The sequence below is a fragment of the Triticum aestivum genome, chromosome 6D, assembly GCF_018294505.1.
Source record: "Triticum aestivum cultivar Chinese Spring chromosome 6D, IWGSC CS RefSeq v2.1, whole genome shotgun sequence".
Taxonomy (NCBI): Eukaryota; Viridiplantae; Streptophyta; class Magnoliopsida; order Poales; family Poaceae; genus Triticum; species Triticum aestivum.
The window spans coordinates 436,009,244-436,031,567 of NC_057811.1; the positions used below are offsets into that span (position 1 = coordinate 436,009,244).

A 22,324-nucleotide genomic window follows, 5' to 3' on the forward strand; every position below is an offset into this window, starting at 1 on the left:
CCATCCCAACTAGAGACTATTCTAGAATGAGTGAACTGCTACCATCCAACAATGTGAAGGTGAGACTTGTTTCTTTGCTTTGTAGGCATTGTGTAAAAATTATTTATTGCAACTGGAATCTGTGTGTATGGTGCCTTTTTGAATTGCCATGGAATTTGTACTAAATGTCTATTAAAAATGATTTTTCTGCTGAGTAGCACCAACCAAATCCAAATATAGTTATTGGAAATTATCAGTACTTTGCAAAGTCTGCAAGGAATTGTATTAACTAGGAACTCGACGTTGATTAGCAAAATTATCAGGTATGTGCTATTAATGTTGGTTGTACTAAAGGTACTAGGAGGACTTCAGGAAGGGTCCATTTTTAACCTCATAATGGGACAAATTAACAAAGTTGGTCTTTGGTTGTTTGAAGATATAGTAAATGGTCTAAGTGCGGCCTGCCAAATAATTAGTCAAGCCTTCTGTTCAGTTCCATGTTAATAGGAAACCCTTCCAATATTTCATTAGCTAAGTTGCATTTTGGTCAAACCATCCAAGTGAATTTCTTATAGTATCCCCTGCTTACCTTGTGTTCTGTCCCATTGCCATGGTGCTTGGATACCAGTGCACCTGGATGAGAAGAAAAGGATGATTCATGAGCTCCGAATTTGGTATGAATATGATGCAGTGCACCTTACTATTTTGTTCAGTTAGTAAGTGTAAGACAGTAAATTCACTTTGGACTTCCTGTAGCGGTGCCAAAATTATTATTTCAAAAGTCTCCATTTGTAAAAAAACACCACAAAATTCACACATGTAGTATTCTACATGTTATTTGAGCTTATAAAACTACAACAATTAAAATGAATGCAGCATGTGCAAAAATAAGAAGGTTTGTTGTGTTTCTACAGATTTCTATTTGCATTTCGTTCCCTCTGCTTGTTATTTTTGTACAGGATGCAAATATAAGTACTATTATTTTTAACCTTTTGAGATGATAAATAACATTCATATGTAGTGATTTTGTAGCGTGGACACGAGCGCCGGTGCTCAAGAGGCAAAAGGCTGTGTTTGTATAAGATAATATTTGTTTAAACAAGCTCATAAGCTGCATACGACATACATGATGCATAGTATTGTGATGATTTGATAAATGTCTTTTTGTGTAAGTTTGTTGTCCCGCGGCAACGCACGGACGTTCAACTAGTTTCATTTAAGGTAGAGAAGTAGAAATGCCGATGATGCGTCTCCCTCAGACCGACCCCCTCCCCTTTGATTCAATGGCGTTTCTACAAATGCGCTCAACAGCTTTGCCACGCCAGCCGTGGATGCTTTCGCTCGTCTGGAAACTCGATTTGGCAGCGTCTCCTGCACAAATGCGCTCAACCGCTTTGCCACGCCAGCCATTTCGGTTTCTGGAGTAGATGATGACCATGAAGTACTAGTTGGCTTGCATTTTACTGGCCGTTTCTATCTACCGTACGTAGCATTCCATTCCTCGTGCACGGTCGACGTATGTGTTCGAGCCTAGACGTGGCAAGCAGGACTCCGGTTATAAGGAAACGTTGTTTTGGCCCACCATTTGACATTTTTTTTTACACATACGTGTCAATGAACCAGTGCAATCTGAAACCCAGCTTTGTGCACAGGCTCGACCCAAACGAGTGGCCTCTCCCAGCTTTGAACGAGAGAGACCGCTTGGCTGCCAGAACGAATGCAAAACAATGGCTCAAGAGCGGAAACAGCATGCATGCAGATATCTGATGTCTCATACCGTACATCCAAGACTGACCAGGATCATCAAGGCTAATTATACAGCCCAACATTGGAGTAACCAGCTAGTATAGTCGATAGGTCTAATTAACATCACACTGCTAGCAGATCGATTCACACATACGGCACTCGATCATAAGTTCATAATGCATACTAGAGTACTAGATCGATTCACACATACAGTACTTATTATCCCTTGGAAGTTAGAACTAGTCGCAGTACCTCATGAGCTGATCCATGGGCATGAGCATGATCCCCTGCATGCATGCAGTGCAGGCGCAGCTAGCTGAACTCCTCACTCCTCGCCTCCATGGAGAAGGTCCATGAACATGAAGCTGGTGACGTCACCCGCGAAGAAGTGTTAACAGCACTCTTCTCACAGAGATCTATTCCTCATCAATTAGAACTACAAGCCATGGATTCACCAAGGTCTAGCCATTACAGAGGAGAGGAACACGAGAGGGAGGAGATACAGAAGCAGAGGAGGCCGAAGCCGTCCAGTTCCTAGCCAAGTTGTTCGTAACTCTATCCCTTGTATTTGTAGTTGCCGTGTTGCCTGGCTACCGAGCAGCCCAAGCCCAGTAGTTATGGCCCATTGTCGATCCCATGCGAGAGCAAGGGAAGTCGCTAACAAGAAGGTGGAGATGCTCCCGATGCAGAGCCCGCGGAGGTGGTCTCCTGGGTCGGCGGCGAGGAGGATGCAGACGGCGCGGGCGTACATGTAGTGGCGGACGACGGTGAGCGCGAGCTGGAGGTAGGCGAGGGCCAGGGCGCGGCATGGGTGCCGCAGCGCCAGCGCCGCGACGGCCGCCTCGAGCACCGCGCAGCAGACCATGGCGAGCCAGAGGGCCCTCCACTCGGCGGCCGCCGCGGCCGTCACCCTTACGCACGGCAGGATGAAGGAAGCCTGCACGCAGACGGCCAGTTTGGCGTGTGATGATCGGATCGGAAAGTCTAGAAGGCATCTAGCTGCCGCAGAGGTGGGGTGGGGAGGGCAGAGGTGGTACCTGGCTCTGGCTGCTGCAGAGGTGGTAGCGGTCGAGCACGTAGTCGGCCGCTGTGGCCAAGGCGAAGACGACGACGGTGCCGCGGGCGATGGCGAACGCCCGTACGCTGGCTGGCCGGGTGGCAATCTTGTTGCCATCCATGGTGGATGGAGTGGAGCTAGGGCAAGGCAAGGCAGGCAAGCAGCACACGGTCAGTTCAGTTGGTTCGCTTGGTCTTGGTGTGCTTCTACGTGAAGGCAGGGTTGGAGGCGAGGTGGAGGGCAATGGCTCACGGTGGGTGGGGCTGTTTAAGTAGAGCGAGCCCGTGAGGCCGTGATGCAAAGGCGATCGATGATTTGCTGGGTAACGACGTACGTGTCGAGCAGGACAGTGGACAGCCGATGATCAGACGATCTCAGCCGCTGGCCATGGCCATGGCCATGGGAAGCTGCGTGCGTGCGTCTACCCTTCAACTGGGATCTACAGACTAGGTAAAGACATGTGATGTGAGTGTAGCTCCACACACGCGCATGCATGCATACATGCACAAGAATAGATTAGGTGGGGGTTCCAAAGCTCTACCACACGGTTCTGCCTTCCACAGACAAAAATAAAGCACTACTACTCCAGAGAGGCGTGAATGAAAAGAATAAAAAGGTGACGATGAACGATGGAACTGAAGCACGTACGTCGCCATCGTCTATCTAACCTTAATTACCCCCGGAAGAACTTAACCAAACCAATGCAAACATGTAACGAACTGTTCAGGGGGAGGGTGTCGTGGCTATGGTACAACATGTTGGTGTGTGCGGTGTGGTTCCATGATCAGGGTGCTGCGGCATAGCGTTCCTTAATTTGCTGCAGGTGCGATGCATGAGTGCCGTGCGTCCTCCATCGACTACCGGTGACGATCTCAGCCGCGTCCGGGGAGCCCGCATGTATGCCATCTTTGGCGATGCTCAATTTTCCTTGCAATTGGACGTACGTACAGGTACAGGCATGTGATGTGAGTGAAGCCCAACACACTCACATGCATAAGACATGTATACATCGCAGTAAAAAGCTAGCTACTGATGCCAGCTACCCCACGGGCCAAGGCCATTCCATTGGCGGTAGCAGAGTTGCTTCCCCCAACACCGGCTCATACCCACTCTGACGACCGGTGCTCCGTCCAGCATTTTGGACAGGTTTACTCAGGCAGGTAGCCAGGACAACATCTTGACTGCATCATTTGGTTCATTTACTAATTTTAGTTTTCAGCCTCAGCTTCGAGTTACATTGTTGCGTATTACGTTGCTGACCATGGATTAGGTTCTGACTAGATCGATCTTGAGAACCATTCATCAACTTATTACTTGATCGCCTGCTAGTGGGTTTTTCCTTCGAAAAATAGGTTACAATCCTTGGTCTTCGCATCATTGTGACGCATGTAGCCATCTTTATTAAAGTTGATGCAAGACAAAGCAATGTGTGTTCTATCCTTGCCAAGAATAGGGGGTGGCCTCCGAAGCTCTTTGCGGTTTTTCCTTTCACAAATATAAAAGACTACACACATTCATCTTCTCCAAAGACCGATGGAGAGGCCGGTGGTTATCCTCCTTTTCAAAAAGAAAAAGACTACACGATTAATGTGTGAACTGCTGAATCAGTGATGTAAAGCTGCATCATTTGTACTTTTCATGTATTAATATGCATCTATATATTATGATTTTCCACTTAGTGCCCTATAGATGGTCAACCCCTTCCATTGAATTTTCTATTTGCTTTTCATGATTCTTAGCTATGGTAGAAGCCCCAGATATAGGAAGAAAATCAAAAGGTCATGCTTCTGTATGGTGTTTATTGCTACGATGTTTACCGTCGCTGGTACCTTTAGATTGTTGACTATATTTGTTTTGTACTCTGTTCTTCCAGGGTGAACTTTGCTGTGATTTCCGTCTGTTCATCCAGAGGAAGTAGATGATTGATAGAGATTCAGAGGAAGCAATTGATATATAGAGTTATTGTGGTTCCTATTTTTTCAGGTACATACTTTTCTTGCAGTGTCCCTGCTAGTTACGAGCTACCTCTGCCAGTATAGTTATTTCTTCATTTTCATTACTAGTCCCTGTTGACTACAATGTAACCATGCATTGCCAGCTTAAATGGCAGCAGATCTTAATCAGTTAGAAAAAGGCAACCCGATAAATCTTGCTTCAGATTATGTTTCTACTGCTATTGTCCACTCTTCGTTTGTGTTACTGCTTTTTGGACATGTCTGGAACAGGTAACAAGTGGCAAGCCGCTCTTCAACATTGTCGATAACAGCCAAAGAGCTTCTGAATATGAACGTCGTCGATAACAAGATAGCTAACTATCTATAGTAAAATTCAGCTACATTTTCTCAGTTGGTCCATTAGTTACTTCCTTGCTCTTCCTGATTGCCGTTCAATAGATTATTGTTTTTAGTTTTTGTTTTCCTCAGGCCTTATTGCTCAAGCTTGAGTGATATCTTTGTGATTCACTTTAGTTGCATTGATTTTAATGCATGCCTTCCCTTTTATTGTCAATGCAAGCTATACTTCAACTAAGTGAAAAATAATTCTCGAGCACTTCCTTCCATTGTGTATGTGGACTCCTTATTGTCCTTGATTAACAAAGGGAAAACTAAATGCAACAAATGAATAGAAAATAATTTTCAGAGTTAGAGTTTTTTAGTATTGTAGGCTTTTCTTATCAAATTGCAATTGTTTATGGTGCTTTTTTATAATATATGTTTCTGAAATCTAATCTCTTTGTGCTGAATTAGTTGTTGTGGTCACGAGTTAATCTTTTTGCACGTCTTCACTGAAGGGGGCTTGCGGGTTTATCTTAAGCATCTTATCTTAAACAAGGGTCAACAATAACTATTCAGTTAAGCACCCAGTAGAGGTTTGCCTCTCATTGTATCAAAGAGTTTACTATTTCCATTTGCTCAGCAAAGTTTTGAGACATTCCATCATAATTATCTAATTGTATTGCTTTTATGATTCAGGAATAATATCTTGTGATGTGGCTTTCTTGCATCCCATTTGCCCAGCTGCTGCTCCTGAAAGAGATATCATTTGGTGGCATTTACTGGTTAATCTTTTTGCATATGTTTATGAATGGATACTCGGTGTGCTCGGTTCATAACGTTGCTGATACTTGCCTTCTCTTGCTGATTTACCCAAATCATGCACTTACCTATTTTATTATGGGTTAGGCAATCTCCCTCTGAAAAAATGTGTGTGTGTGTGTGCGCGCGTGTGTGTATGTATGTCACCTTTTGTGTGAGTGAAATATCCACCAGCATTGTATTGGACCATATGCTCCGAGGATGTCATATTGACAACGCATCATAGATTTACAATGAAGGTTAGCGTAAAACTTGATAAAGATGGTCACTCCTATTTTAGTGCGGACCTTTGGAGAAAAATGTCTAAGTGTTATGAACTGAAAGCTGGCAACAAAATTCTAGTGCGTGCACCACAGCCTGGTCTAATTAACATGGATGTTTACTTCCCCAACGTCACCAGCCGATCAAAGTCTGATCGAGGTTACTGTCCTTTCAACTTTCTCCATGCTGTCATATTACTTAGCAAAATCGGGGTATTTGTTCTGACTAATTGATCACTATTTAAGCAACCAATTGTGATTTCAAATTCTGACTCCGTTCTTAGGCAGTAACAAATTCTATTTACCAATTTATACGCACTATATATTTTTCTGCTATGTTCTGAATAAATAATACATTTCCACCATTTAAGCAGGATATATTGGATGCATAGTGAACGATCTGTATGTTATTAAGCATACCAAATTTCACTGGAAGGACTTGAAGCATGTCATAAACTTTGTTGGTAATCTGACAGAGATAGCACAACATATAAACGCTGGATTTTGGATGGGATTAATTAGACCTATGGTATACACATTGAACAAGACCAATTATGTGCACAAAACGCTGGTAAAAAGTCTTATTTTAATGTTGATGCTCATAAACTATATAAATATCTTCAACGATATGTTACAATTGGTTTTTATTCTACATGTCAACAGAAATTGCTCGCTGTAGCAGTTTCTGGATCGATTTCCCGGCGTGGTCGAATTACACTTGTTCCTGCTAATAACGCCAAAGTGATTTCAAGGTACTGCATTTCCCGCAGAAATGGAACCATTCGAATTAACAAATTCTCGCTTGTCGTGGCAATGCATCCATATTGGAAAAAATTGGAGATATTGTTCTACTCATGCTCTACCAAGGCACATGAGGGCTCTTCCTTTTCATTGACGAGATGCCGAGTCGCCGTGATTAAGCTGCTTCCAGCGGATAGTTGTGGTTGTTGGCCCTCGGCCTCTTAAAGTGTGCTAGTTGTTACTATGTTAAGTATGTAGATATGGACCATATGGTTGTTGGCCCTTAGCCTCTTAACATGTGATAGTTGTTATTATATTAAGTATGTAGATATGGACCATATGGTTGTCAAAACCGTGTTACAAAGATCCTCCTTTTGTCGAATAGTGTAACCACTATATATATGTTACTCAAATGTTGTTACCCAAGTTCTTCAATTTTCATGGAAAATATCAGTATCATACATAGTTCATTGAGTTTAAGCGTGTGCCCGATGTCCAGAAGGCATTTGCATATTAACTGTCATATTGCAAATTCACACACATGTTAACATAAGGAAACGTATATGTAACTTACTAATCATCGCACACGAGTACTCGCAGACGCCTCGTGTGCGAGACTCCTAGCCACCGCAAGCAACTAGTTTGCATTTTTCAAAGTTTTTTGTACACATAGAATCGCACACGAACTAACTGTATCAACCGTCTGTGTTGTAATTTCTCATCGCAAACAGATCATCCGAGTCGGCTATTTGCCACGTATCACACACATCTTGTTTACACGACTCGTTTGTGTTCTTTTGGCTCATCGCAAACAGTTTATCCATGTGAACTGTATCGGCATATCACACACATCTTGTTAAATTGAACCGTTTCTGTTGTGTTCCCTAATCGAAAACAGTTCGTCCGAGTGAACCGTATGCCGTATATCGCACACACATTGATATGGCTGCCCGTTTCTGTTGTTCTGCCTATTGCAAACAGTTCGAATGGATTATCCGTGTGCCCTGCATCGCACACGCAACTAAAATCTGAACCGTGTTTGATGGCTCTGCCATCGCAAATGTTTTGCACCTTTTTTGACGTTTTTACACCACCATTTGTGATTATTGCATCGTACATAGTTTCATCAAAAGGTCTCTGATCGTAGTGTCGCGTTAGCAGTATCCTGCAGTAGTGTCAACTGAAACCTTATACTGCACCTCTAGCATATATAGGCATCCGCCATGGGCTCAATATGTGGGCCTCGTACCGATCCTAAAGCACAAAGTCTGTTCGGCATGGATCCGAGTCCGAGTAGGATCATGTGACTCGTGGAGTAAAATCTGACCTCAGAGGTTCCTTCCCTTAAGCACGCTGTTGGGGAACGTAGTAATTTCAAAAAAATTCCTACGCACACGCAAGATCATGGTGATGCATAGCAACGAGAGGGGAGAGTGTTGTCCACGTACCCTCGTAGACCGAAAGCGGAAGCGTTAGCACAACGCGGTTGATGTAGTCGTACGTCTTCACGGTCCGACCGATCAAGTACCGAACGCACGGCACCTCCGAGTTCAGCACACGTTCAACTCGATGAGGTCCCTCGAACTCCGATCCAGCCGAGCTTTGAGGAGAGTTCCGTCAGCACGACGGCGTGGTGACGATGATGATGTTCTACCGACGCCGGGCTTCGCCTAAGCACCGCTACGATATGACCGAGGTGGATTATGGTGGAGAGGGGCACCGCACACGGCTAAGAGATCCAAGGGATCAATTGTTGTGTCTCCAAGGGGTGCCCCCTCCCCGTATATAAAGGAGTGGAGGAGGGGGAGGGCCGGCCCACTTTGTGGCGCGCCCTAGGGGAGTCCTACTCCCACCGGGAGTAGGATTCCCCCCCTTCCACGTAGTAGGAGTAGGAGTTAAGGAAAGGGGAGAGAGAAGAGAAGGAAGGAGGGGGCGCAGCCCCTCCCCCTAGTCCAATTCGGACTAGGCCTTGGGGGGGGGGCAGCCTCTCCTCTCTCTTTCCCCTAAAGCCCAATAAGGCCCATATACTCCCCGGCGAATTCCCGTAATTCTCCGGTACTCCGAAAAATACCCAGATCACTCGGAACCTTTTCGATGTCCGAATATAGTCGTCCAATATATCGATCTTTACGTCTCGACCATTTCGAGACTCCTCGTCATGTCCCCGATCTCATCCGGGACTCCGAACTACCTTCGGTACATCAAAACACATAAACTCATAATATAACCGTCATCGAACTTTAAGCGTGCGGACCCTACGGGTTCGAGAACAATGTAGACATGACCGAGACACGTCTCCGATCAATAACCAATAGCGGAACCTGGATGCTCATATTGGCTCCCACATATTCTACGAAGATCTTCATCGGTCAAACCGCATAACAACATACGTTGTTCTCTTTGTCATCGGTATGTTACTTGCCCGAGATTCGATCGTCGGTATCTCAATACCTAGTTCAATCTCGTTACCGGCAAGTATCTTTACTCGTTCCGTAATACATCATCCCGCAACTAACTCATTAGTTACAATGCTTGCAAGGCTTATAGTGATGTGCATTACTGAGTGGGCCCAGAGATACCTCTCCGACAATCGGAGTGACAAATCCTAATCTCGAAATACGCCAACCCAACAAGTACCTTCGGAGACACCTGTAGAGCACCTTTATAATCACCCAGTTACGTTGTGACGTTTGGTAGCACACAAAGTGTTCCTCCTGTAAACGGGAGTTGCATAATCTCATAGTCATAGGAACATGTATAAGTCATGAAGAAAGCAATAGCAGAATACTAAACGATCGTGTGCTAAGCTAACGGAATGGGTCAAGTCAATCACATCATTCTCCTAATGATATGATCCCGTTAATCAAATGACAACTCATGTCTATGGCTAGGAAACATAACCATCTTTGATCAACGAGCTAGTCAAGTAGAGGCATACTAGTGACACTCTGTTTTTCTATGTATTCACACATGTATCTGTTGGAGATCGTTGCAGAAATTAAAAAAAATTCTACGCATCACCAAGAACAATCTATGGAGTCTTCTAGCAATGAGAGGTAAAAGAGTGCATCTACATAGCCTTGTAGATCGTGAGCGGAAGCGTTCAAGTGAACGGGGTTGATGGAGTCATACTCGTCGTGATCCAAATCGCCGATGACCGAGCGCCGAACGGACGGCACCTCCGCGTTCAACACACGTACGGTTGGGGAAGACGTCTCCTCCTTCTTGATCCAGCAAGGGGAGGGAGAGATTGATGGAGATCCAGCAGCACGATGGTGTGGTGGTGGAAGCAGCGGGGATCTCGGCAGGGCTTCACCAAGCTCAGCGAGAGGGAGAGGTGTCACGGGAGGGAGAGGGAGGCGCCAGGGGCTTGGGTGCGGCTGCCCTCCCTCCCCCCTCTTTATATAGGGCCCTTGGGGGGCGCCGGCCCTAGGAGATCCAATCTCCAAGGGGGGGCGGCCAAGGGGGTGGCTTGCCCCCCAAGCCAAGTGGGGCGCCCCCACCCCTAGGGTTTCCAACCCTAGGCGCAGGGGGAGGCCCAAGGGGGGCGCACCAGCCCACCAGGGGCTGGTTCCCCTTCCCATTTCAGCCCATGGGGCCCTCCGGGATAGGTGGCCCCACCCGGTGGACCCCCCGGGACCCTTCCGGTGGTCCCGGTACAATACCGGTGACCCCTGAAACTTTCCCGGTGGCCGAAACTGGACTTCCTATATACAATTCTTCACCTCCGGACCATTCCGGAACTCCTCGTGACGTCCGGGATCTCATCCGGGACTCCGAACGACTTCCGGATTTCTGCATACTAATATCTCTACAACCCTAGCATCACCGAACCTTAAGTGTGTAGACCCTACGGGTTCGGGAGACATGCAGACATGACCGAGACGACTCTCCGGTCAATAACCAACAGCGGGATCTGGATACCCATGTTGGCTCCCACATGTTCCACGATGATCTCATCGGATGAACCACGATGTCGAGGATTCAATCAATCCCGTATACAATTCCCTTTGTCAATCGGTACGTTACTTGCCCGAGATTCGATCGTCGGTATCCCAATACCTTGTTCAATCTCGTTACCGGCAAGTCACTTTACTCGTACCGTAATGCATGATCCCGTGACCAAACACTTGGTCACATTGAGCTCATTATGATGATGCATTACCGAGTGGGCCCAGAGATACCTCTCCGTCATACGGAGTGACAAATCCCAGTCTCGATTCGTGCCAACCCAACAGACACTTTCGGAGATACCCGTAGTGCACCTTTATAGCCACCCAGTTACGTTGTGACGTTTGGCACACCCAAAGCACTCCTATGGTATCCGGGAGTTGCACAATCTCATGGTCTAAGGAAATGATACTTGACATTTGGAAAAGCTCTAGCAAACGAACTACACGATCTTGTGCTATGCTTAGGATTGGGTCTTGTCCATCACATCATTCTCCTAATGATGTGATCCCGTTATCAATGACATCCAATGTCCATAGTCAGGAAACCATGACTATCTGTTGATCAACGAGCTAGTCAACTAGAGGCTCACTAGGGACATGTTGTGGTCTATGTATTCACACATGTATTACGATTTCCGGATAACACAATTATAGCATGAACAATAGACAATTATCATGAACAAGGAAATATAATAATAACCATTTTATTATTGCCTCTAGGGCATATTTCCAACAGTCTCCCACTTGCACTAGAGTCAATAATCTAGTTACATTGTGATGAATCGAACACCCATAGAGTTCTGGTGTTGATCATGTTTTGCTCTAGGGAGAGGTTTAGTCAACGGATCTGCTACATTCAGGTCCGTATGTACTTTACAAATATCTATGTCTCCATTTTGAACATTTTCACGAATGGAGTTGAAGCGACGCTTGATATGCCTGGTCTTCCTGTGAAACCTGGGCTCCTTGGCAAGGGCAATAGCTCCAGTGTTGTCACAGAAGAGAGTCATCGGGCCCGACGCATTGGGAATAACTCCTAGGTCGGTAATGAACTCCTTCACCCAGATTGCTTCTTGTGCTGCCTCTGAGGCCGCCATGTATTCCGCTTCACATGTAGATCCCGCCACAACGCTTTGCTTGCAACTGCACCAGCTTACTGCCCCACCATTCAAAATATACACGTATCCGGTTTGTGACTTAGAGTCATCCAGATCTGTGTCGAAACTAGCATCGACGTAACCCTTTACGACGAGCTCTTCGTCACCTCCATAAACGAGAAACATATCCTTAGTCCTCTTCAGGTACTTCAGGATATTCTTGACCGCTGTCCAGTGTTCCATGCCGGGATTACTTTGGTACCTTCCTACCAAACTTACGGCAAGGTTTACATCAGGTCTGGTACACAGCATGGCATACATAATAGACCCTATGGCCGAGGCATAGGGGACGACACTCATCTTTTCTCTATCTTCTGCCGTGGTCGGGCATTGAGCCGTGCTCAATTGCACACCTTGCAATACAGGCAAGAACCCCTTCTTGGACTGATCCATATTGAACTTCTTCAATATCTTGTCAAGGTACGTACTTTGTGAAAGACCAATGAGGCGTCTTGATCTATCTCTATAGATCTTGATGCCTAATATATAAGCAGCTTCTCCAAGGTCCTTCATTGAAAAACACTTGTTCAAGTAGGCCTTTATGCTTCCCAAGAATTCTATATCATTTCCCATCAACAGTATGTCATCCACATATAATATGAGAAATGCTACAGAGCTCCCACTCACTTTCTTGTAAACACAGGCTTCTCCATAAGTCTGTGTAAACCCAAACGCTTTGATCATCTCATCAAATCGAATGTTCCAACTCCGAGATGCTTGCACCAGCCCATAGATGGAGCGCTGGAGCTTGCATACCTTGTTAGCATTCTTAGGATCGACAAAACCTTCCGGCTGCATCATATACAATTCTTCCTTAAGAAAGCCGTTAAGGAATGCCGTTTTGACGTCCATTTGCCATATCTCATAATCATAGAATGCGGCAATTGCTAACATGATTCGGACGGACTTCAGCTTCGCTACGGGTGAGAAAGTCTCATCGTAGTCAACCCCTTGAACTTGTCGATAACCCTTAGCGACAAGTCGAGCCTTATAGATGGTCACATTACCATCCGCGTCTGTCTTCTTCTTAAAGATCCATTTATTTTCTATGGCTCGCCGATCATCGGGCAAGTCAGTCAAAGTCCATACTTCGTTTTCATACATGGATCCTATCTCGGATTTCATGGCTTCTAGCCATTTGTCGGAATCTGGGCCCGCCATTGCTTCTTCATAGTTCGAAGGTTCACCGTTGTCTAACAACATGATTTCCAAGACAGGGTTGCCGTACCACTCTGGCGCGGAACGTGTCCTTGTGGACCTACGAAGTTCAGTAGGAGCTTGATCCGAAGTACCTTGATCATCATCATCATTAACTTCCTCTCTAGTCGGTGCATGCACCACAGGAACATTTTCCTGAGCTGCGCTACTTTCCGCTTCAAGAGGCAGTACTTCATCAAGCTCTACCTTCCTCCCACTTACTTCTTTCGAGAGAAACTCTTTCTCCAGAAAGGATCCGTTCTTAGCAACAAAGATCTTGCCTTCGGATCTGAGGTAGAAGGTATACCCAATGGTTTCCTTAGGGTATCCTATGAAGACGCATTTCTCCGACTTGGGTTCGAGCTTTTCAGGTTGAAGTTTCTTGACATAAGCATCGCATCCCCAAACTTTTAGAAACGACAGCTTAGGTTTCTTCCCAAACCATAATTCATACGGTGTCGTCTCAACGGATTTCGACGGAGCCCTATTTAAAGTGAATGCGGCAGTCTCTAAAGCATAGCCCCAAAATGAGAGCGGTAGATCGGTAAGAGACATCATAGATCGCACCATATCCAATAGAGTGCGATTACGACGTTCGGACACACCATTTCGCTGAGGTGTTCCAGGCGGCGTGAGTTGTGAAACTATTCCACATTTCCTTAAGTGTGTGCCAAATTCGTGACTCAAATATTCCCCTCCACGATCTGATCGTAAGAACTTTATTTTTCTGTCACGTTGATTCTCAACCTCACTCTGAAATTCCTTGAACTTTTCAAAGGTCTCAGACTTGTGTTTCATTAGGTAGACATACCCATATCTACTCAAGTCATCAGTGAGAGTGAGAACATAACGATAGCCACCGCGAGCCTCAACACTCATTGGACCGCACACATCAGTATGTATGATTTCCAATAAGTTGGTTGCTCGCTCCATTGTTCCGAAGAACGGAGTCTTGGTCATCTTACCCATGAGGCATGGTTCGCACGTGTCAAATGATTCGTAATCAAGAGACTCCAAAAGTCCATCTGCATGGAGCTTCTTCATGCGTTTGACACCAATGTGACCAAGACGGCAGTGCCACAAGTATGTGGGACTATCATTATCAACCTTACATCTTTTGGTATTCACACTATGAATATGTGTAACACTACGTTCGAGATTCATTAAGAATAAACCATTAACCAGCGGGGCATGACCATAAAACATATCTCTCATATAAATAGAACAACCATTATTCTCGGATTTAAATGAGTAGCCATCTCGAATTAAACGAGATCCTGATACAATGTTCATGCTCAAAGCTGGCACTAAATAACAATTATTGAGGTTTAAAACTAATCCCGTAGGTAAATGTAGAGGTAGCGTGCCGACGGCGATCACATCGACCTTGGAACCATTCCCGACGCGCATCGTCACCTCGTCCTTTGCCAGTCTCCGTTTATTCCGCAGCTCCTGCTTTGAGTTACAAATATGAGCAACCGCACCGGTATCAAATACCCAGGAGCTACTACGAGTGCTGGTAAGGTACACATCAATAACATGTATATCACATATACCTTTGGTGTTGCCGGCCTTCTTGTCCGCCAAGTACTTGGGGCAGTTCCGCTTCCAGTGACCACTTCCCTTGCAATAAAAGCACTCAGTCTCAGGCTTGGGTCCATTCTTTGGCTTCTTCCCGGCAACTGGCTTACCGGGCGCGGCAACTCCCTTGCCGTCCTTCTTGAAGTTCTTCTTACCCTTGCCTTTCTTGAACTTAGTGGTTTTATTCACCATCAACACTTGATGTTCCTTTTTGATCTCCACCTCCGCTGATTTCAGCATTGAATATACCTCAGGAATGGTCTTTTCCATCCCCTGCATATTGAAGTTCATCACAAAGCTCTTGTAGCTCGGTGGAAGCGACTGAAGGATTCTGTCAATGACCGCGTCATCCGGGAGATTAACTCCCAGCTGAGTCAAGCGGTTGTGTAACCCAGACATTTTGAGTATGTGCTCACTGACAGAACTATTTTCCTCCATCTTACAACTGAAGAACTTGTCGGAGACTTCATATCTCTCGACCCGGGCATGAGCTTGGAAAACCATTTTCAGCTCTTCGAACATCTCATATGCTCCGTGTTGCTCAAAACGCTTTTGGAGCCCCGGTTCTAAGCTGTAAAGCATGCCGCACTGAACGAGGGAGTAATCATCAGCACGCTGCTGCCAAGCGTTCATAACGTCTTGGTTCTCTGGGATGGGTGCGTCACCTAGCGGTGCTTCTAGGACATAATCTTTCTTGGCAGCTATGAGGATGATCCTCAGGTTCCGGACCCAGTCCGTATAGTTGCTGCCATCATCTTTCAGTTTGGTTTTCTCTAGGAACGCGTTGAAGTTGAGGGCAACATTAGCGTGGGCCATTTGATCTACAAGACATATTGTAAAGATTTTAGACTAAGTTCATGATAATTAAGTTCATCTAATCAAATTATTCAATGAACTCCCACTCAGATAGACATCCCTCTAGTCATCTAAGTGAAACATGATCCGAGTCAACTAGGCCGTGTCCGATCATCACGTGAGACGGACTAGTCAACATCGGTGAACATCTTCATGTTGATCGTATCTTCTATACGACTCATGTTCGACCTTTCGGTCTCTTGTGTTCCGAGGCCATGTCTGTACATGCTAGGCTCGTCAAGTCAACCTAAGTGTTTTGCATGTGTAAATCTGTCTTACACCCGTTGTATGTGAACGTTAGAATCTATCACACCCGATCATCACGTGGTGCTTCGAAACAACGGACTTTCGCAACGGCGCACAGTTAGGGGGAACACTTTCTTGAAATTATTATAAGGGATCATCTTACTTACTACCGTCGTACTAAGCAAATAAGAAGCAAAATATGATAAACATCACATGCAATCAAATAGTGACATGATATGGCCAGTATCATATTGCTCCTTTGATCTCCATCTTCGGGGCGCCATGATCATCTTCGTCACCGGCATGACACCATGATCTCCATCATCGTGTCTTCATGAAGTTGTCACGCCAACGATTACTTCTACTTCTATGGCTAACGTGTTTAGCAATAAAGTAAAGTAATTTACATGGCGTTATTCAATGACACGCAGGTCATACAAAAATAAAGACAACTCCTATGGCTCCTGCCGGTTGTCATACTCATCGACATGCAAGTCGTGATTCCTATTACAAGAACATGATCAATCTCATACATCACATATATTTCATTCATCACATCCTTTTGGCCATATCACATCACAAGGCATATGCTGCAAAAACAAGTTAGACGTCCTCTAATTGTTGTTGCATGTTTTTACGTGGCTTCTATAGGTTTCTAGCAAGAACGTTTCTTACCTACGTAAAACCACAACGTGATATGCCAATTTCTATTTACCCTTCATAAGGACCCTTTTCATCGAATCCGATCCGACTAAAGTGGGAGAGACAGACACCCGCTAGCCACCTTATGCAACTAGTGCATGTCAGTCGGTGGAACCTGTCTCACGTAAGCGTACGTGTAAGGTCGGTCCGGGCCGCTTCATCCCACGATGCCGCCGAAACAAGATAAGACTAGTAGTGGCAAGAAAATTGACAACATCTACGCCCACAACAAGTTTGTGTTCTACTCGTGCATAGAAACTACGCATAGACCTAGCTCATGATGCCACTGTTGGAGATCGTTGCAGAAATTAAAAAAATTCTACGCATCACCAAGAACAATCTATGGAGTCTTCTAGCAACGAGAGGGAAAAGAGTGCATCTACATACCCTTGTAGATCGCGAGCGGAAGCGTTCAAGTGAACGGGGTTGATGGAGTCGTACTCGTCGTGATCCAAATCACCGATGACCGAGCGCCGAACGGACGGCACCTCCGCGTTCAACACACGTACAGTTGGGGAAGACGTCTCCTCCTTCTTGATCCAGCAAGGGGAGGGAGAGGTTGATGGAGATCCAGCAGCACGACGGCGTGGTGGTGGAAGCAGCGGGGATCTCGGCAGGGCTTCGCCAAGCTCAGCGAGAGGGAGAGGTGTCACGGGAGGGAGAGGGAGGCGCCAGGGGCTTGGGTGCGGCTGCCCTCCCTCCCCCCTCTTTATATAGGGCCCCTGGGGGGCGCCGGCCCTAGGAGATCCAATCTCCAAGGGGGGGGCGGCCAAGGGGGTGGCTTGCCCCCCAAGCCAAGTGGGGCGCCCCCACCCCTAGGGTTTCCAACCCTAGGCGCAGGGGGAGGCCCAAGGGGGGCGCACCAGCCCACCAGGGGCTGGTTCCCTTCCCACTTCAGCCCATGGGGCCCTCCGGGATAGGTGGCCCCACCCGGTGGACCCCCCGGGACCCTTCCGGTGGTCCCGGTACAATACCGGTGACCCCCGAAACTTTCCCGGTGGCCGAAATTGGACTTCCTATATACAATTCTTCACCTCCGGACCATTCCAGAACTCCTCGTGATGTCCAGGATCTCATCCGGGACTCCGAACAACTTTCGGATTTCCGCATACTAATATCTCTACAACCCTAGCGTCACCGAACCTTAAGTGTGTAGACCCTACGGGTTCGGGAGACATGCAGACATGACCGAGACGACTCTCCGGTCAATAACCAACAGCGGGATCTGGATACCCATGTTGGCTCCCACATGTTCCACGATGATCTCATCGGATGAACCACGATGTCGAGGATTCAATCAATCCCGTATACAATTCCCTTTGTCAATCGGTACGTTACTTGCCCGAGATTCGATCGTCGGTATCCCAATACCTTGTTCAATCTCGTTACCGGCAAGTCACTTTACTCGTACCGTAATGCATGATCCCGTGACCAAACACTTGGTCACATTGAGCTCATTATGATGATGCATTACCGAGTGGGCCCAGAGATACCTCTCCGTCATACGGAGTGACAAATCCCAGTCTCGATTCGTGCCAACCCAACAGACACTTTCGGAGATACCCGTAGTGCACCTTTATAGCCACCCAGTTACGTTGTGACGTTTGGCACACCCAAAGCACTCCTATGGTATCCGAGAGTTGCACAATCTCTTGGTCTAAGGAAATGATACTTGACATTTGGAAAAGCTCTAGCAAACGAACTACACGATCTTGTGCTATGCTTAGGATTGGGTCTTGTCCATCACATCATTCTCCTAATGATGTGATCCCGTTATCAATGACATCCAATGTCCATAGTCAGGAAACCATGGCTATCTGTTGATCAACGAGCTAGTCAACTAGAGGCTCACTAGGGACATGTTATGGTCTATGTATTCACACATGTATTACGATTTCCGGATAACACAATTATAGCATGAACAATAGACAATTATCATGAACAAGGAAATATAATAATAACCATTTTGTTATTGCCTCTAGGGCATATTTCCAACAGTATCATGTTTCTGGTTAATACAATTCTAGCATGAATAATAAACATTTATCATGATATAAGGAAATAAATAATAACTTTATTATTGCCTCTAGGGCATATTTCCTTCACACGCGACCCCTTAGGTTGAAGTCGGCTTCGTCGTAGGTCAGATCACATCCGGCCTGCTCGGTTGGTAGGGCCTATAGGAAGGCGTGCCGACCACCATGTAGACAATGAAGCTGGTTGGCGAATCTGTACAACATGTCACACTTCGGGCTCAAGGCGAGTTTGTTATCCTTGTGCTATCCCAACCTCTTTCGGGTTCTAGTGATGCCAACCACAAACCGTATTATCTCATAATCCTTGTTGCATGAACATGCTTATCTTGGTCGAATAACACGAGGGCCCTAGAGTATATCTCTCCTGATCGGAGGGGCAAATCCCATCTTGCTCGACCATGTTTCGCAACATGGGTCTGGACAAGTCCAAAACCTACCTTTATAACTACCCAGTTACATAGTAGCGTTTGGTCTGCCCAAAGCAGGTACGTCACCATCCAGAGTACATGCGCCAGCTCAGGTCTTAGACATAGAACTTATGTTGTACTAGAGACTCACAGATGACCTATCACTACGTCTCATAGTCGGGTATGTCCGACTCAGACCTTATCTGGACTTGGATCCGATTATGTCGATCTGACCAAATCTTTCCGAGTCCATTTTATCCGGCTAGCATCCAATGCTACATGCTAGTGAGTCCATATTATCCGGTTGTTATTGAATATTTTTGCAGTGAAGGTGTGTTCTTTGCTGGTAAGGAAGTATCTTTGCTTGACAAAGGACACAATTCACATCAATCTATTCTTTCACTTGAACAGGTTAACTGTTGCTCTTGATTAGTTTTGTGATATCAACTATTGTCTATGCACATTTCACATGCTCTAACATCTTCTGAAGCTATATTCTTCAATTTTCATTGCCTGGTTTTATGTTCTTTTTGTTTCTTAGGAAATTCCTCTCCTTAGTCAGTTTGAACATCAAAATATAGTCCAGCATTATGGAACTGACAAGGTATTCCACACTCCTTTTTATTGAAACAATATTCCACACTCTTTTTGATGTTCCTAGGTTATGCATTGCGATTCAAGATCTTTTGTTTTGTTTAAGCAATCCTTATGTCACTACAGAAATTGATTTATTTATGTATAATGATGTTCACACCTTAAATGCGGGGAGATTCTAAACTCTACATTTTTATTGAGCTTGTTACACAGGGTTCTCTTTCATCCCTCTATCCGAAGTATAAACTGCAAGACTTACAAGTCTGTGCGTACACACGGCAGATTATCAATGGATTGGTTTATCTCGATGAGAGGAATGTGGTCCATGGGTATAATTTACTTCTCTTATGATTTATCTTGAAAATATCAGTGCTTATGAGCCAATAATCAGTGCGGAGGCTAGGCTATTTAGCTGAGAGGACCATTGCCCCCCTCTCTTGTTTTAACCAATCTATGAAGAATTTATTCGTGGGAGGGTTTAGGTGGGAAAATTTAGCCTTAGCCTTTAATTGAGACATTTCTTTCTACTCACAGGTATCAAATGCGCCAATATATTGGTTCATGCAAATGGATCGGTAAAACTTACAGATTTTGGGTTTATGAAGGAGGTGATCCTTGTTTCTTCTTCGAGGTTATTTGCACGTCTTCAAATGGCAGATTGGTACTTTCTTTTAATTTCAGGTGTCTAAAATTAATATGCTGAGATCATGCAAAGGAAGTGTTTACTGGATGGCACCTGAGGTAATAGTCATACTTTAGCGGTTTAGCCCATGCTAATCAGGTTCAAACTATTCGACTTTGGTGTTATTTTGATATATTTCATGAATATTGTGGTAACTTTTAATAAGCGCCCAAGATCTAAGTGCACCTTCCCACTTTCAGGATGTTAATCATAGAAAAACATATGAGCATGCAGCTGACATGTGGAGCTTGGGTTGTACCGTGTTGGAAATGCTAACCTGCCAAATACCATATCCGAATGCTGAGGGGTAAATTTAGTTTTTGTCACTCCAGTTTTGCCAGTTTCCCTTATGCCACTCTAGATTTTGACATTTCACTTTTGCCACTCTTAGTTTTTGACAATATCAAAATTGCCATTCCCGTGACAAAAGCAAAATTTTCAGAGTGGCAATTGTGATTTACAAAAGCTAAGATTGGCAAAAATGAAATAAAGTTGTTTTGCTTTTCCTACGGAATGGCAATTGTGATACTTGTCAAAACCAAAGAGTGGCAAAAGTGAAATGTCAAAATCTAGAATGGCATAAGGAACATTGGCAAAATCTAGAGTGGCAATTTTTTTCCTTGCGTAAGTCATATTTTCAACTTCACGTGTTTTAGTTCTCTGGTATTGACTTGCCACACGAAAAATTAAGTATGTTGCATGTTAAATTTATTATGCATTACACCTTCGTTATCTAGGATATTGCCTATTTGACTTTGTAATAAAAATGTGATAAGATTCCAACATATATTGTCCTTTTTCTTTAAACTAATCGATATTGTAATATTGGAAATATCCATGTACTTGCTGAGGCATAACATGGGGAAATCATCACCCCCCCTCCTCCAACCCTGAAATCACCCTTCCAAGCCTGAGTTTTTTAATCAGATATGAGTTTTAAGAAATAATTTATCAGATATAGCTCTTCTAATTCGCATTCGGTACACATATACTATGCTTTCAAAAAATGGTGTTCTTCTCTTCTTTTTTCTATTTTTCTATTATAACGGTGAAAATAGCACATTATTATTGTGACGGTTTTGTTTCTTAAAAAAGTGTGATTATTTTTCCATGGGAGTTCTTCTTACAAAATAATATTCTATGTAACTCGTTCGAAATTGAGCCTACTTGGTGTTAATTGCTGGCTCCCAACTAATGTTTCTCTGCTACTTATAGATAAATGCTTTCTTTATGATTGGAAAAGGAGAACAACCTCCCATTCCTAGTTATTTTTCTATAGAAGCTCAAGATTTCATGCGCCGGTGTGTAAGAGTCGATGCAGACAAGCAACTTTCCGCATCACAACTTTCGGTGCACCAATTTGTTAACAGGCCACTTCGAGCTTCTTTTGATTCTTGGTATCCTCCGATCAATAGGTCATAGTACTGATAGCGTGGTTTCTCTGTTCATGCAACCATGGTCCATGGCTCATCTCCTGATTTGGTAAGCTGTCTATTTCTCTACTTATGCATCCTACGTGTTTGCTTTCTCATTTATTCAGTCAACACCAATTTTTCACACCATTTTTACATTTATATAGCCTATTGTTTTGCAGATCTTCGTGATCTCCGCTATGGGGGACCATACTTTAGGAGGACATAGTTGAGCACGTGCAGTCAAATAGGATGGGTGAGCTTTAGCACCGACCATGTTTGCTGGATTGTTTGTGCATTTTCTTGATATGCAAAGTTTTCAATAGATTGTTGTACAACTTAGTGGAGGAGAGTTGGAATTGCATGCTTCTAGGGTGACATGATGCTTTGTAAATGTTTGACCACTGATTATTATTCTTTATCCCATGGCTTGCTGCTCCTAAATCAATCGGAGCAATATATCGCATGGTATAGCGGTATTCTTTTTCTTAAGTGAGTGGAGATTTTCATTTTGGTGGTTTTTATCACTTATGAACTATAAATTTGTTTGGCAATTACCCGATGTACCGTACGGGGAAAGGGAGTAACTGACATTGATCTTGTTAGGTTTATTCAGGTCGCATT

The 22,324-nt window shown here is 44.8% G+C and overlaps 1 protein-coding gene across 1 annotated transcript; it reads left to right on the top strand.

The window, feature by feature from the left end:
* The first annotated feature begins 4,885 nt into the window (after positions 1 to 4,885).
* On the top strand, positions 4,886 to 20,599 carry LOC123142661 (mitogen-activated protein kinase kinase kinase 1-like). The gene is made up of 7 exons (XM_044561472.1): positions 4,886 to 5,007; positions 19,339 to 19,423; positions 19,554 to 19,615; positions 19,777 to 19,935; positions 20,121 to 20,214; positions 20,288 to 20,347; positions 20,489 to 20,599. Exons 1-7 carry the CDS (start codon positions 4,886 to 4,888, stop codon positions 20,597 to 20,599), a joined length of 693 nt encoding a protein of 230 aa, XP_044417407.1.
* The last annotated feature ends 1,725 nt before the right edge of the window (positions 20,600 to 22,324 follow it).

Coding starts and splice junctions, on each gene's coding strand:
- LOC123142661 (XM_044561472.1), top strand. CDS start 4,886: ATGGCAGCAGATCTTAATCAGTTAGAAAAAGGCAACCCGATAAATCTT. Junction 19,424..19,553: donor CTATTCTTTCACTTGAACAG/GTTAACTGTTGC, acceptor TTTGTTTCTTAG/GAAATTCCTCTCCTTAGTCA. Junction 20,348..20,488: donor TTTACTGGATGGCACCTGAG/GTAATAGTCATA, acceptor TCCCACTTTCAG/GATGTTAATCATAGAAAAAC.